General features: G+C 40.8%; 1 protein-coding gene across 1 annotated transcript; it reads right to left on the reverse strand.

Annotated features, from left to right (window-relative positions):
- Positions 1 to 43: 43 nt before the first annotated feature.
- Positions 44 to 16,678, reverse strand: gucy2ca (guanylate cyclase 2Ca). The gene is made up of 27 exons (XM_071521865.1): positions 16,468 to 16,678; positions 14,132 to 14,244; positions 13,278 to 13,345; positions 12,950 to 13,174; positions 12,374 to 12,492; positions 11,657 to 11,753; positions 11,410 to 11,521; positions 11,092 to 11,236; positions 10,404 to 10,489; positions 9,580 to 9,694; positions 9,251 to 9,332; positions 8,932 to 9,025; positions 7,924 to 7,986; positions 7,717 to 7,788; positions 6,793 to 6,897; positions 5,823 to 5,909; positions 5,461 to 5,593; positions 4,945 to 5,082; positions 4,622 to 4,710; positions 4,335 to 4,426; positions 3,970 to 4,128; positions 2,696 to 2,888; positions 1,612 to 1,786; positions 1,247 to 1,345; positions 1,039 to 1,133; positions 829 to 905; positions 44 to 251 (listed from the first exon to the last, which is right to left on the reverse strand). Exons 1-27 carry the CDS (start codon positions 16,676 to 16,678, stop codon positions 44 to 46), a joined length of 3,252 nt encoding a protein of 1,083 aa, XP_071377966.1.
- Between the last annotated feature and the right edge of the window lie 306 nt (positions 16,679 to 16,984).

Consider the following 16,984-nt stretch of genomic DNA (forward strand, 5'->3'; position numbering starts at 1 on the left):
GGCACTTCGACGACGGCTACTACCACACCGATGTGGCGCGGGGTCACAGGAAGGTGCTGGGGCTGTCGGTCACAGCCAGGTGGAAGTACTCCGGCAGGCCGTCGCCCTGCAGGCTGCTGTTGGTCTCCCTCCGGCGGACCTTGGTGGACAGGGTCTTCCTCTTGCCGAAGCCCTCGCACCCGTCCGCGCGCTTCTCCAGGCGGGACACGATCATCTCCGCCAGGTCCTGCTGCAGCCGCTGGAAGTTCTCCCTAACAGAGAGAGGACGGGATTTATTACTGTTATTGCAAATTTTGCTTTTATGGTCATTGAGCTTTTTTCTATAGCATGCAGGTGAGAGATACCAAACAGAGAGAGCGGATGTGGTGAGCAGAGATGGAAAAAGTGCTCAAATCCTTTACTTAAGTAAGAGTATAGATTTAAGATGTACTTAAGGACCAAAAGTAAAAGTAGGCTACTCATTCTGAAGAACGGTCCCTTTCAGAGTGTTAAATTATTGATGCATTAACCTGTAAGAAGCATTTTAATGTTCTCGGTCTAACTGCTCCATATACTGTTGGGGAGTTTAAACTCTAAAAATGCAACATATTTTATGAGCTTATTGTATGTTTTGCATGTAAAACCTTATTCTGCAAAGTAACTCCAGCCGTCAGATAAATGTAGTGGAGGAAAAAGTAGAATAATTCCCTCTGAAATATAGCGGAGGAAAAGTATAAAGTCTCACAAAATGGAAATACTCAAGTAAAGTGCAAGTATTTCAAAATTGTACTTAAGTACAGTACTTGAGTAAATGTACTTAGTTACTTTCCAGGGCTGTGTTGTACTCACGCTGTCGGTGGTGTTGGTAAGTTGTATTCTGCCCCTGTCACGCCTGTTAACCAGTATGTCATCTCCTTGCCTTTACCCTGTGGACCAGGTACACACAGACACACACACAGAGTATCAAAGTATTACTCAGGACCTACACTTATGTTACTGTATGTATACTGTACATGAATAACCAACTCTCACTTTCGCATAAACCCAAACCCTGCGTACCTTCAGGTAGGTCTCTCCTCTCTCTTCATACTCGAACTTGCAGTCTGTCCTCTGCAGGATGTTGATGGTGGACTGGCTCACATGGATTCTCAGTGCTGGAAAGACGACATGGGAAAGGTTTATCAGATTCTAACCCCCCCCAGTTCTCAACTCAAACCTGCATTACTGTGAGTGTATTACACATGAGTTTGTGTGTGTTGTGTCTTACGCAGGCCTGTGGACTCCATGCGCGAGGCGGTGTTGACTGTGTCTCCAAAAAGACAGTAGCGAGGCATCTTGTTCCCCACCACTCCTGCTGCACACGGCCCTACAAAACAAACACGCATTTGTAACTTACACTGAAAACCTTGTAACTCACTTTGGAGATTTTCATGTTTTAACTTGGTCTTCTATGGAATGCAAAAGTTCTACAACCCTTTGGCTTATGAAAACCTTTCAAAACCTATTGGATAAACTGAAGCATTTCCAGTATATCATAGCCTTAAAGCAAAGCTACCAGACACGCTACTGTAGCTGTAAAGGCCTACAGAGTGTGTTTTCTTTGCAGAGATGGAGATGCTGGATCTTTGTTACCTGAGTGCACCCCGATGCGGATCCACAAAGGGATGCCAGGCAGGTGCCTCAGCTGGAAAGTCCCGACAAATGCCAGGATGTCCAGGGCCATGCGGGCGATGTCCACTGCATGCCTGTTTCCATTCCGCTTGGGCAAACCTGATGCAACCATGTACGCATCTCCTATTGTCTCAACCTGAGCGAGACATAAAAAAGAGGAGAAATTGTGTCATTAAGATGATTATATGTCTGTGTAGAATAACATGCTTTTGGGTTTTATGCCAGAAGCAAGCAAGCTTTTAATTTTAGCTTTTAATTTTAGCTCAGGTTTCAACTATTACTTTCAATTTTTAGATGACTCTCTCCCATCCAGTCAAAATCTGTTTCAAATCTGTTCCATCCTATAGGAATGAATCAAGAGTTTAGAATTAAAATGGGCAAACTACAACAACAAGAAAAAAACGAGTCCTTATGCAGCAGAATAGCCCTGCCTGAGACCTTCTAAGCCTAAATTTCTCCCTTGGCCAGGTTGCTGCCCCTTTGACTGACCGGTACTACGGTAGATGATTGGTTCAGGCATGAGGGACCCAAGCTTATAATTTATGCATGTATTGTTAGTTTTAAGTAAACTGTTATAATGCTTTTTTTAAATACTGCTTTATTGCTGTTTTTATGCTGTAAAGCAGTGATTCTCAAACCATTTTCCATATCATGGACCCCTAATTTATTCCATATTAGAGCCACGGACCTCCATTTGATGAGATTTTGTCTCTTGGACCCTAATCTGAGAATATGTTTTTTTGTTAGATATGATTTTATCCAGAATTCCGTGACTATCTGTATTGTAGGTAGAGAGATAACAGTGAAACTATGATCAAAATAGTCTACTTCTACATTCTCTAATTGTGTTAACTTGAAATAATGCTGACGTTTAACAATTCATCAATTTGCTGGAGATCCCCTGGAACCCCCTCAAGGACCCCTGGTAGTCCCCGGATCCCACGTTGAGAACCACTGCCGGTAAAGTGCAAGAGTTATTGAGAAAGCGCTTCATAAATAAAATGAACGTGCTATAATCTTGCCTCCTGTCTGTCACACTGAGTACCTTGTAGACGTCGTGGTGGTCCAGGATGCTGTCGAAGTTCTTGTAGATGTCGTTGAGCATGTCGACCACCTCCATGGGCGTGCTGTAGTGGCAGAGGGTGGTGAAGCCCACGATGTCGCTGAAATACACCGTCACCTCCTCAAACAGCTCGGGCTGCACTCTGCCCGTCTCCTTCAGTGAACGCACCACGGGCCTGGGGGGGGGGGGAACAGAGGGGGATTTCTCAACTGACGGCTTCTGATAACATGAAATGTCTTAGCTGTCAATTCCATTTTTAAACGCTTATGGATTATGAGATGTACATGGGAATACGGCTTTGCCTGGAGCTGCAAAATGGCTCTCATGATGGACAAGATCAAGACTATTTCATAAGAACATTCATTTGGCAAGGACACTCACTGTTTTGCCTCGTATTTCTCTAACATATGTAGTTAACAATAATTGAATAATAATATTAACCTTTATTTATATTCAATTTTGAAAATGGAAGGAAAATTAGGTAAAGCAGTTATAATGAATATTGAAATAAAATAAAATGTAATAAATAAATGGTTAATAAAGGCCGATATGATAGAATAACAGACAAGGCAACAAGAGTAGAAATAAATGAATCATTAAGAGCAAAAGATTATAAAAAGGCCTTATGATAAAAGCAGCAGTAGCAGGTGTGTAAAGACAACTTCTCTCTATTTGGCTGCTATCTCTATCTTTATTATATCTCTGCCATAAGATAAACCATCATAGTAATCTGGAAATGATTCTATAACTGAACTGAAACATTAAGGTGGCTTCGCCTCTCCCTTTCAACCTTTCACCATCTCTTAAAATGTTATCCTCTCTCTCACAAATAATTCATCAGTGTATTTAAATGTCAATCAATCAAGTAATATTTATTTATATTTTTATTTATATAGCACATTTTGTACAATCGAATAAAATACAATGTGCTTCACATTAGAGAAAAAAAAGTGAAAATAAAGTGCAGAAAAACTAGGTGAAATCAATAAAATGTATAAAAAGATGTCAATAAAATGTATAAAAAGAGAGAAAATGGAAATCAACAATAAAAACAAGAGACACAATAAAAAAAATATAAAAGTAATAGATAGAATAAGATGGAAAAATTAAAGATTAAAAACAAAATAGCGGTTCCTATGAAAAAGTTTCAAGTTTATTTGCCATTTATATAAAACTACATTGGAATTTTGACCTTGTGTTTAAAGCTGTCTGTGGCTTCCTCTCCCTCAGATGTGTATCTGTACATGTAAACCTACCCAGGCAGCAGCATGAAGTTGAGGCGATCGGCCCTGTCCCTCTCAGCTTTGTACAAAGACGTTCTCTCTTCCACCAGATGCTCCAGGTTTCTGGAGTACATCTGCAGACGACGGATCAGATTGTCCATGTATGTCTCAGTGGCCTGGTTGTGCAGGTTGCTAAGTTACAGGAAACAGGCAAAATGCAAAACGCCGTCAAATGCATTGATAGTCAGAGCTTTGAATTATTTGATGACATCGCTGAGTTATTTAGAAGGAGACTGAAGAGGAAAATACCGTATAATACCGTATATCAGAGTATCATTGACACTGTTGGGTAAATGATAGAGATGAACCTGGTCGATGGACATGTGGTGTTGACGTACCTGAATATCTTACCCAGGCTTCCTTCTATCTTCTTAAAGTCTGGCCTCCGTTCTGGGTCTTCATCCCAGCAGTTCTTTATCAGCATGTACAACTGTATGCATATGCAGAGAGAGAGAGGGAGAGAGAGAGAGAGAGAGAGAGAGAGAGAGAGAGAGAGAGAAATCAAAGTTAAATCAAACGTTTTACCTAATTTATCCAACTTTGATGAAACCAAGCAAGTATACAATATAATCTTTCATGCACAGAGCATGTTAACAACAAATACCCACAGCATTTTGACTCTTACCTCTGCCTCACTCTCTGATCCACTGTTTAAGTTGAGGTCAGGTCTGAAGACGCTCAGCCCACTGGGATACTGCACTCTGTATATCTTCTCTGAGGAACAGGATTTAGAAAGCAACTGTCAGTCTGTGATGACTGTATTTACATATAGTGACTTATAGGAGGTGCTGTTGCATCACTTTGTCATCACTTTTTTGTAGAAATGATATGCTTTTGCACAGGCTGCTGTGCCCGGGCAACTAAAAACGAGTCAACAGTATATAAAATAAATTCACTAATTACACAATCACCCTCATTCATTTGCATTGCCTCATTATCTTGGTATACCTGTACGGTTGGAGCAGGTCTGTGTATAGAACGGGGCGCGCCTCATGACAATCTCATGGGCGATGATGGCATAGCTGTACACATCGCCTTTTTGAGACACTCCATCGTGACGGAGATGCTCCGGGGCCGTCCACACATCTGAGAGGAGAGGGGAGGAGAGGAGAGGAGAGGAGAGGAGAGGAGAGGAGAGGAGAGGAGAGGAGAGGAGAGGAGAGGAGAGGAGAGGGGAGGAGAGGAGAGGAGAGGAGAGGAGACAAGGAGAGGAGAGGAGAGGAGAGGAGAGGAGAGGAGAGGAGAGGGGAGGAACACATATGGCAATATATGAGAAATGAGTACCTTTAGGGTTTGACTGCAAAATAGCTTATACTCTATGACTTGACAACACTCTATACATAGTTGACATAACAATAAGCACAATCGAAATAAAGACAGTTGAGCCTCCATCCTTGGTGCACACACATTTTTTTTAGATCAATAATCAACCTCATAGATGAAATGAAACATGCCAAGTCTCACCTCTGCCTGGGTGGAGGATGGTGTGGCAGCCAAAGTCAGTGATCTTGACCACCATGCGGTTGTCGACCACACAGTTGGTGGACTTGAGGCGGCCATGGGCCTCAATGTTACTGGAGTGGAGGTACGACATGCCCTGTAGCAGATACAAGGACAAAGAATAGCACTGAACAGGATGGTAAAGTGTCCACTGACAATGGAATAATCTGTTTTTTGCCTTTTTCCTTGAAATGTAAGGTTGAACACAATACTATGAGCTAATTGATTAGCACTCCTAATACAGTTACAATAGCCTGAATATCCAAAAAGAAAAAGTTACATCCCCAGAAAAAAAAAAATAACAAAACCAAAGGACCTATAAATACCTTTGCTATGTCATACATGACTGATATCTTGAACTCCATGTCCATGAACGTTTCATCGGGGTAGGAGATCCTATCATTAAGAACGTGCTGTAAATAAAACAAGAGGAAGACGCTTATTTTTTATATTCTGATTTCACTGTGATTATGTGCGTTCATGCATGTAGAAATAGCGTCAGAATTTTCTTTGCTATGCGTAAGCAGTGTCCCATAAACTGTGTGTCAACGGCTTATCAGATGAGCAATAAAGTCCCTGTGAGCAGGAGGAAAACTAGGCCGCTGGTCGTAAAAACCATCTACTCATGTTGTGCCCTTCCCCAAACCCTCAGCCACATGTCCCACTCAGGTGTGTAATGTCATATCAGCAGCATAGAAGAAAGGCCCGTTTTTGTGTGTGGTTTGTGCTCATGGCATTGCATCATGAGGCATATTAACTTTCAATCAATCAATCATTTTGTACAATCAAATGCAGTACAATGTGCTTCATATTAAAGTACATGAGAAACAATAAAATGCACTAGAATAAAAGGGAAATTAACAATAACTGGAGAAAGACAACAAAACAGAAAAGGATTACACATTGAAACATTGGAACAAATGTCTGTATGTGTTTTAATCACTTGTGGACTTGTGAACTTCCGTGATCTTGTACATATTGTGCTGTCTTGTCCTCGTAGTTTACTTTTTATATTTTTATATTTCTCTTTCCTTGCTGATATGGACCTATATGTGTCTGAAATAAAGTTGAATTGAATTGAATTGATTAAGATAAAAAAAGAAAGAAAAAGAAAAGATTAAGAAAATAAGAGTTCCTATAAAAGGCTAAACAGGTAGTTCTTGGGCTTGTGTTTAAAAATGTCTGTAGTGGTCTAATGTCTATCTTGGTGATGTCAGTGCTGATACATACTGACACATATGGTAGAAGAGCAACAGGACCTGATACGTAGAAAAATGTTTGATGGATTGCTCTTACCCTGAGGGAGCCCCTCTCACAGAGCTCAAACACCCCAAACACGCCATATTCAAACTTCACCGTGCCGTAGAACTTGGTCAGGTTGTAGTAATCAATACGCAGGAGCTGAAATGTGGAGGAGAGGAGTGGGAGGGGAGTGAGTGACAGGGAGGTGAGACAGAAAGTGTAAAGAAATGTTAAATTAAATGTTAAATGATATGATAACCTGATACTCTTCAACACAACTCATGTTAATAATAACATATGACAAATGTGTATAATTGTAAACCAGAAACATGGATGCACTGAAAATGGCACATCCTTTATAGAAGACTGGAATGGAAAGCTCTCCAGGTGACTTTTCTCACTCGTTCATTTGCGCTCTACTACTTTTATCACCGAGTTGTAAGACAAAGCCCTAAATCTCATTTATTGGCAGGGAGATAAGGGATTACTAAATGTGTTAAGATAGCCACAAATGACTGTCATAACAAGGAAAATCCTTAGCCGTTAAAAAGTTACGATATGCAAACTAGTGGTCAAGGCTGAGCATCGTCTGTTACCGCTCGCAATGAAGTTGGCTTGTGCAAAGTAACCAGGAAGGGAAAGTGAATGTGGAGTTTAAGAGGAAGGAAAAGGGGAAGTGGGTTCACTAGACAGGCTTTGTTTACAGACCTGCAAAATGTGATTTACCATGCGCAACTGCTACATTGCAATGTCAGACTATACTCTTTTGGGATATTTTTGATGGTATTTCTGCTGTATTAGATAGCAAACAGGAAAGCAGCAATAAAGATGAGAGATAGAAAGGATGATTCTTGACAAAGGTCATGCGCTGGTCTCAAACCAGCTACACAGCGTGCTTGGCATTTGTCTGCTGAACCACCAGGTTAATGTCACATTTTTTCTAATGCTTGCATGAGCTCAGAGTAAGAGGGGTCTTACAGTGTTGAGCTCAATCTTCTGGTTCTCGCTGAAGTTTCCGTCTGCGTGTTTCAGCTCTTTCAAGATTACAGGCTGAAGGATATGGAGAGAGGATGCATTAATCACACAGTCAGACACGGATCAAAAAGGCTTTACATAAACCATTCTTTTATTTCATTCTTCTTAAATCCAAATCTTAATTTGGGAAGCTGTAATGCTCTGGGATACCTTTTTGTCATAGCGGCCCCGATGAATTTGATATATGCTGTCCTTCCTCTTATCCTCATCAATCTGTTAGGCACGCAGACACACACACACACACAAACACACACAGTAATGATAATAATAGATCATGATAATAGACAGTAATGATATCCCAATAGAGCACTTCCTTGATTCATTATCTCAACAAGTCCTAAGCCATGCTGAGAAATTATTGCATGAAGGCAAATTTCATAATTTCATAACACCTAACTTCCCCTGATTTTATCTTATCTTGGTTTATCTCATCTAATCTCACCTGACATGGGTCAGGTCACACCACCTTACGTCACCTCATGTCAACTCATGTCATCGATCTCATTTTAGTCTCTCATCTCGTCTCATTTTATGCCAATTCATGTGATCTCATCTCATTTCATTTTGTCTTATTTCATGTTCTCATCTCATTTTGTCTCATTTCGTGTTCTCATCTAATCTCATCTCATCTAATCTCATTTTATCTAATTTCATGTTCTCCTCTCGTCTTAAATCCTCTCATCTCGTCTCATTTCATGTTCTCATTTTATCTTGTCTTATTTCATGTTATCTCATCCTAATTCATGTCCTCATCTCATATCATCTCATCTAATTTCCTGTGATCTCATCTCATTTCATGTTCTTATCTCATCACATTTTGTCTCATTTCATGTTTTTATCTAATCTCATCTAATTTCATCACATCTCACGTTAAATCCTCTCATCTTGTCTCATTTCATGTTTTTATCTAATCTCATCACATCTCATGTCAAATCCTCTCATCTTGTCTCATTTCATGTTCTCATCTCGTTTTATCTTGTCTTATTTCATGTTATCTCATCTCGATTCTTGTTCTCATCTCATATCATCTCATCTAATTTCATGTGATCTCATCTCCTCTCATCTCGTCTTGTCTCATCTAACTGCTTATTGATGAGCCCACAGTGAAAACCTGTAGTGATAATCTAAGATGCATAGACAACTGCAGAGCATGTTTACCTTCAGAGAGACCTCCTTCTCGTCCAGCGGGCCAATCAGGTCTGGGTTGATGTGGGACCACTTCTTCTGGATGAGACGCTCCTTCCTGTTCTGTCTGTCATGAGACACACACACACACACACACAAATAAAACATGCACACACACACATACAGGAGTGCAGGGGGAATTTATGTGATAACCCTCTTACTTTGCTGGTTTACTAAGTTTACCAATCATGGTAATTATAATAATGTCTAAAAATTATTGTGGTAATGATTTATTGATGTTAATATGCCCCTATAATAGAATTAGAAATGAGGTGTCTGCTTGTCTGTTTACCTGTAGAAAATGAGAGCGATGGCTGTCACCACTACCACACTGATACTCAGAACTATCACAATGGCAGTCTGTGGATTCGGGCCTGGAAACACACACACACACGCACGCGCGCACACACACACACACACACACAAGGGCATTGACAGGTAAGAAGCCACAGTGTCGCCTGGCATAAAGGCCATGAAACAACACTCTATTTCTATATGAATATGACTTTAAACGACAGCCTTGTTGACCGTGTGGTGAAACAGTCTTTAGGCTGCAGTGAAGTGCAACATAAACCTCTAGCCACCCACTATCTACACTATCAGTGTTTATGTGTGTATTACCACTGAGATTAGCTGGCCGGTCCTTTGGCAGACCCCCTTCCCAATACAGGTCGGGGCTTGTGTCCATCACTGTGGTTTCATTCCGAGACGTGTCGAACACAAACAGGGTTTTGTACTGGAGAGGGAGACAGAGCAGGGACAAAGGGTCATCTTAAAGCAATATTCCACTTAGTTTTTAACATGGGGGTTATGTGGCACTTGACCGCCATGAAAACCAGAAAGACTACTCACCAAGATCAGATGCAGCTGGACAAGTTTGTAGTGTTTGGATTTTTACTTCCCATTCATTTGAATGAGGCCACAAAAATAGCCTGAAAACTGACATTTAACACGTTGGTGAACAGATTCAACAACAGATCCTGCTGCTGTGATTTTCAACTGAGTGTGGGTCCAACATTTTAGAACAGAATGTTGCTGAATAGCATTTTTATTGATAGAAGAGAACATAGCGGAGGGATACTATTTAGTTTTGGGAGACCGGATCTACTTTTATTTTTAAATACTAATTTTAGTGTAAACCAAGAATAGAAATGCAAAACGATGAAGGACCCAGAATTGTTTTGTTGTTTTAAAATGGGATATGTTGTTGAATCTGTTCACAAACTAATGGGAAGTAAAAATCTGAAAACTACAAACTCGTCTCAGAGACCAGATCTTGGTGAGTAGATTATATTCTGGTTTTCATGTCAAGGGTCAAGTACTGAATAACCCCCATGTGAAAACTAACTGGAATATTGCTTTAACACTCGTTAAAGGAAGGCCGAGGCGTTAATGTTTAACGGAAAATTGGACAATTATAATGGCTGAATGGATAGTGGTCTCACCTGGCTAGTGGTCTTTGACGTGTAAATCACAGAGAAGTTGACGTCCCTGTCCCCGTGCTCATCCAGCTCATAGTGTCCTCCCATACCTGCATGCAGCCAACACACACACACACACACACACACACACACACACACACAGGCAGACCAAAGTAAGGAGAACTTTTCAATATACCACAGATTACATTTCAGCTGCATTCAAATTGGAAGTTGGTGTCTTTATTGTGAAATAAATCAAAGGTTCTAACCATAATGTGTGACCTATATGTCTTTGCTCTGGATTTGATGAGGATAGTGTGACAGAATAATGAAACTTGGACAAGTTCAACTGGCAAATCCAGCTATTTTTGCCATAAAAAGCGACATAAAAAGTGGTTCATTTTACCCCGTTCCCTCCATTCCATATACATTATAAACTGATGGATGCCTTATGTTTTACCGAGTTACCGTTTCTGCTGACATCTCTTTTCCCAAGTGTGAAAAACAGTAAAACTGATCCATCTATTAATCCAAGTATATTGTAAGTATATTGCCATCTCTCAATTGTTTCATCAGTCATAACAGTTACAACTATAATGAACTATAAATTCATTACCAATATCTTATGCCAACAATCCTGGTAATTTTTCACACTATATTTGTAACAAAAAAGTTACAACAATTCAATTCAATAAACACACTGATCTCATACCTTCAAATGAGGCGTTCCCAAACGGGTTTTCATTGGGGGGGGAAGCAGTGGATTCTTGATTTTGCTGCTGACTGAGCATCCTCTGCCTCAGCACATGGCCGAACAGCAAAGCCCCGTCATGATACCCCGCCACATAGTCATTTATCTGCACAGTGGGGAGAGAGTCAGAGAGAGAGTGAGAGAGAGAGAGTCAGAGAAGTAGTGGTGATATGAGGAACTACTGCAGCTGTTGGCCTCCAAACTGATAGCAGTGTAAAACGTGACGTGGTTGCTGCAGGTGTGGTTGGGTGTTATATATATATATATATCGTGGCTCACTGTGTCGTTGTATGGTAAGTCTCCTCCATAGTCGTAGTTCCTCTGCGGCAGAGTGACCACCAGCACATCCTCCATAACCCCGCTGGATGTTGTGTTGACATAATACTCCGGGCTAGAGAAAGACAAAGGCATCGTTTTGACCCCTCCCAATTCTACACACTGTCTGCTGTTCATGATGAGAGTGGATAGAATTAATCAAAATATCACTGAAATCAAAAACATTGAAAAACTGAAGGACCAGGCTTACTTATAAATGTCAATGAGAATGAACAAGATGTCTGGGTCAATGACTGTCCCCATCTTTAGTGAAACGATGTCATTGAGTGTCCCACACAGGATGAAAACTGAAAGAATATGAAATCGGTTTCAATTGTAAAGACAGAGACAATGTGTGAGGTGTAATGAACATTTGACCAAATTCTGTCACTGCTACAGCTGCAACACTTACATTAAGCTACAAAATATTGTTTTCTTACATGTTTCACAACAAAATGTCAGCACTTTGCTCTATTTAGACAGAAGAAAGCCAATGGAGAGGGAAGGATAACAGAGACAAACGGAGAGAGTGTTTTGGCAAGACAATAATGAGTAATAGCTAAGATTTTTACTGTCCCATAGCACAAAATGGCCACAGTATATCAGTAGGAGGTTGATAGAGTTGCTGATGAATGCCAATGACTCAATAATTACCATGCCAGGTGCTGAAATTTCTCGCTAGGTTTCAGATTTCAACTTCCAGATTTTCAATTATTCAATTCCAATTCAGTTTTGGAACAACAACACTGAGTATGAGCTTCTTGGTCACTGATACTGGTCGATAAAAGTCATAGATTACTTAATGCCCCTTTTAACGTTAATGTATACTTTCTTTTCTTTAAACAGAAACGGTTAAAAACGACAGTGTGTAGAGATATAACGTAACTACTGTATGTATACTGTAACTCAATTTCAACAAGACACCCACTGTTGCTGTGTCTTTTTGGGGCGGTGAGGGCCTTCTGCAGCTCGTCCTCGCCGCGCAGCATCTCTCTCTGCGTCGACGTGGCGAAGGCGGAGGAGGAAGCTTCCAAGGCGTTGATGTACCTGCAGGGACAGCAAGGGAGTAAAACTGCAATGAGTGCATGAGTGAGTGTGAGTGATGCTGTCTATATATACATATCTATACATCTCAGTTGTATCAAAGCTTAAAACTCTCATCTACATCTCCTCCTTTCTGATTGGTATAGATTTAATACGGGAAAACAATAAAAGATCATGGCTTTTACCTGGCTTCACCTCAGCAGTGTACTTCAAGAAAAGAGTAAGCGTTCCTAATGTTTTGTACATTCAGTGCATCGCCGCATAAGTGTTGTTTTGTTTTTTTCTTGCAGTCCTGAACATCCCTATCCAGATGCTCCTCTGATTTAGTTTGCTGTGGTTTGCTTTCATTCATTTTCATGTAGAACTGAATACAGTCAAAAGAAAAACTTCAAAAATGACACTGGAGAGGTGGAAGAAGCGACAGAGAGATTCGCCATGTTCCCCCCCCATGTTCTCTCACCAGAAGCAGTCCTCGGTCGTTGCGGTGTTGTTGGCCTTCCTGTAGACATAGACCCGCTCCCAAGGGTGCTTAAATGGGCAGGTTTCCGCCATGAAGTGGAGGAAGAAGTCCGCGATCTTGCGGGCCGGAGGCAGGATGCGGGTCAGTTTGGTCTTGTAGTCGCATGACAGGCCGAAGCTCCCGGCGGAGATGACGGGAATGCTCAGGCTCAGGCCGATTTCCTCACTGAGACGGATGACAAGGGGTCGAAGGTCAGACGTGAACAGAAACATCGGTCGATCGGGACTGGTGAGTATCGTGAAGTGATACAGGAGAGAGTCATACTTACTCCACCAGCTGGAAGGTGGCGTACGTGCAGGAAGGCCCCAACATGACACATCCCACCTCTCCATCATTCTGCAGAACACAGAGCGTTGCAGTTATCCTGTCTTCACAGGGTAGTTAGCACGTGTCATGTTATATTAAACCATTTGTTAAACACTTCTTCATGGTGTGTGTTGCTCAATGGGTAGACCATGGCACGAATACCGCTCCCATACTACATGAGGAAATTAAAGGAAAAATCCACCTCAGATACTCTTACACTCTTATTTTGTGTTTTTGTGTTTTGCGTTTAATTTTGTGATGAAATGTTGTAATTTACTTACTTGGTGAACCCACTTTCCCTCAGCCTGCCTCATCTGCTACTTCAGTTAGTGATTTCCTACATTTCCCAGAATGACTGTTGACAACCCTTTGAGAATGAGCCTGAACTTGTTGCAGTCAGCCGGGGGTTATGCATGTAGGTGGAGAGAGCGATAGCAATGGTGACAGCGGAGCAAGAACTGTTCCAGTCAAAACAGTCAAAACGCAACATGTCCTGTGGCTGCATTGCATTCTGGTCTATTGAGGCTGCTGTCAGTGGAGAAATTGGTCTCTCTTCCTCTTCTATGATGAATTTCTCCCTGTATGATTGTTGATCATTGGAGTAAAATGGTGGCTCTAGAAAGAAGCCCTCTCTCTCTGAGTCTGAGGGACTGACACCAAAACCAACATTTAGGGTTGATTTTAAAAGCATGGTTTGATAACTATCCTGTCATGGGGCAGTGGACGTGTGACTGTGCCAGCTGCAGATGTAGTTACACTGAGCCGGTAGAGAATCAAGTGTGATTCTGAGGCAACGGGATGATGGACAACACTCACATGCAGCTTCTTGATGATGGCCACTCCCTCGCAGGAGCTGCTGCCGCAGCCCTGCCGGTTGTACACCGTGGTGTTGAACCCATTGAAGTTAGCCGTCAAAGTGAAGTTTAAACCTTGGGGATGGAAAGAAGATAAGAGTTATTAATACATACCAAAAATGAACCCATTAATCTGTTTGCATTATTAAGATTAGATTAGATTGACTTTATTGTTCACTATAGTGGAAATTTGGCCCTGATTTCTCCCACACGTTTTTAAAAACTAGAAAAATAAAAATACACAGCATCAGCAAGAGAAACACTGAATATTTCATTACATAATGTGATAGCAGCATCACAAAAAACAATTGCTGTGAAAGTAAAACTTGTTTTAAATATCATTGAAATCACTAGTAATATGAAGTCATCTGAACCTTTACTTTCATCATAATAGACCTTAACAGGATGCAGTCATCTGAATTTTTTGACCGATGAACATCAAACATTATTTTTTTCCAAAAATGGATATACAGCATTTTGGAATGAAGCACATCATTTATCATTTTGAAAACTAGTCACTCATCCTCCCCAACAGTTTATGCTAAATTGAGCTCTCTGCTGCTGAACGATTCACTGACTCTACTGAAGTATCTGACCTGATCAACCCTTTACTGACTTCATTTGGTCTTGTTTCAGTGATGAGCTCTTTAGTCTTGGCTGTATCATTTCTAATTCACTTGCTTGATAGAACAAACCAAGGTGAAGTTGGCCTGGCCATTATTGAGGTTGTCTCTCAGCAGAAACCAACAAGGGCAATATCATCATTTGTGACTCAACATGAACAAACAGACTCATTGTGGGAGATTGTTTTTTTGATTTTCATAGATTATCTTTTCATTCAGAGCTTGACATTGTATATAACAACAGATTCAACATCATATCCCACTTTTATGGCAACAAAGCATCCTGGGTCTATCGTCATTTTGTCTTCCTATTCTTGGTTTACACTAAAATTAGTGTTTAAACATACAAGTAGATCCGGTCTCCCAAACAGGAACTATCTCTCCTAAATGGTAGCCCTCTGCAATGTTCCGTTCTATCAATGCTATTTGGTGAAATTATGTTAAAAAATGTTGGACCCACAGCCCATTGAAAATCACAGCAGCAGGATCTGTTGTTGAATCTGTTCACCAACGTGTTTCACCATTCTATTTTCGTGGCCTTATTCAAATGAAAGGGAAGTAAAAATCCAAACGCTACAAACTCGTCCAGCTGCATCTGATCTTGGTGATTAGTTTATATTCTGGTTTACATGCAGTGGATGTTAAGTGCTGAATCCCCAAGTTAATACTAAGTGGAATATTGCTTTAAATGACATTTGGTTACATTTGAACATCAGGACATTACAGTAATGAGCAGCCATTTGTGAAAATTGGAAACCGAAGGAATGAAGCCCTGAGATGTACCTGTGCTTCAGACAACCTCACCTCAACATAGTGGGCCACATTTATTAAAACTCAGGGAAATCAGAGTGGCTGATCCAATAAGGCCGCTGTTGACACTTTGTTTAAGATGTCATTGTAAAAGAATATCAGTTTGCATAGCATGGACTGCTGAACTAAAATCAACAAAAAATTTTACGCCACAAAAGATATTCAACTCTTCCAAAAAATAAAGTGAGTGAGGTGATTTGCATTTTTTCCAACACGGCTTTACTTTTTTCCAGATTTTTCTTGCTTGCATGAAGTGAATTGAAACAAGTGCAGTGGCCAGCCTTATAAAGATAAAATTTAAAGACTAAATGGCTTGTGAAGGTGACTGTTTTTTGTTGTGAATGCAAGATTCTGGCTGTTGGATGTGTTTGGAAATTAGCAGTAGGTCAATGTAGCCTCTCACAGAGGAAGTAAGGCAGATGCTAACAGCTTTTTCCATACATTTAGTGAGAAGAGGAAGCTAATCTGAGGTCTTTAAATACAAACATATGAATGATGAACATAAAGATCGATGTAGCTTTATTGATGGGGTCGGTTTGGTAAACTTGCCTCCTTTGGCTCAATAGCTTGACACTAAAACATGAAACTATACCAACACTATTTTATTAGTAGGCTATTGATTAGATAAGACTTTAATGGATCTCTAGTAATAACCATAATAACCCTAGCAACATTTAGCTATTGTTAAAACAGTGTAAGCCAACTTGTAACAACCAATATGTATGCCCCATCACCATATTATCTCCTATACTGACACACATTAGATTGATCCAGGCCATTCCAGTCTCACCTGGCCTATAAACCGTTCATCCAGAGAGGCTGTTCATCATAATTTAGGCAACCTTACAGAAATATTAGTCTCTACCTGATGCACTGTTCCGTTTCCTGTCAATTTCAATGGCCCGTAGCACCGCCGCCTTGACGTACGGCAGACTCCACTCATAGGTGTTGTCCTCCAGCAGCACAACATTCATGGTGTATTCAGGTTTGGATGACAAACAGTTATCCAGCATCTGGTTGGCGACCACCGCCACTATCAAGACTCCCAGGTACAGCAAACTGTGTGCGCTGTACATCGTGACCGTTCAGATAGTTGTTTTCCCCAAAAAGTCTCTATGTTTCCACAATGTCTACATGTCAAAAAAAAAAAATTTCAAATAGAGAGAAGGCTGAATCCAGGTTTTCACATTTGTTCACCAGAGCAGATCATATCCAGCGAGGCCTTTCCATAAAAACAGAAGTGAACAGGACTCTTCAGTGAGTAAGCAGAAGCCACTGTGTCTCTGTCTTCACTCCCCAAAGCCCAGACAGGTGGAGGAAATAAACTTTTTCAAAAGCTTGAGCCAATCCACCTCGGTAGACGAAAGAAAACGTGGATCGAA

This window comes from Centroberyx affinis, unplaced genomic scaffold (genome assembly GCF_046629955.1).
Source record: "Centroberyx affinis isolate AG114_WGS23_722 - 3 ecotype Tasmania unplaced genomic scaffold, CSIRO-AGI_Caff_v1 ptg000937l_1, whole genome shotgun sequence".
Classification (NCBI taxonomy): Eukaryota; Metazoa; Chordata; class Actinopteri; order Beryciformes; family Berycidae; genus Centroberyx; species Centroberyx affinis.

Excerpts from the sequence above, each read along its gene's own strand:
- gucy2ca (XM_071521865.1), bottom strand. The coding sequence starts at position 16,678 with ATGTACAGCGCACACAGTTTGCTGTACCTGGGAGTCTTGATAGTGGCG. Across the intron at positions 2,889-3,969 it reads AACTTCATGCTGCTGCCTGG|GCCCGTGGTGCGTTCACTGA; the intron begins GTAGGTTTACAT and ends CCCCCCCCCCAG. Across the intron at positions 906-1,038 it reads GAGGAGAGACCTACCTGAAG|GGTAAAGGCAAGGAGATGAC; the intron begins GTACGCAGGGTT and ends CCTGGTCCACAG.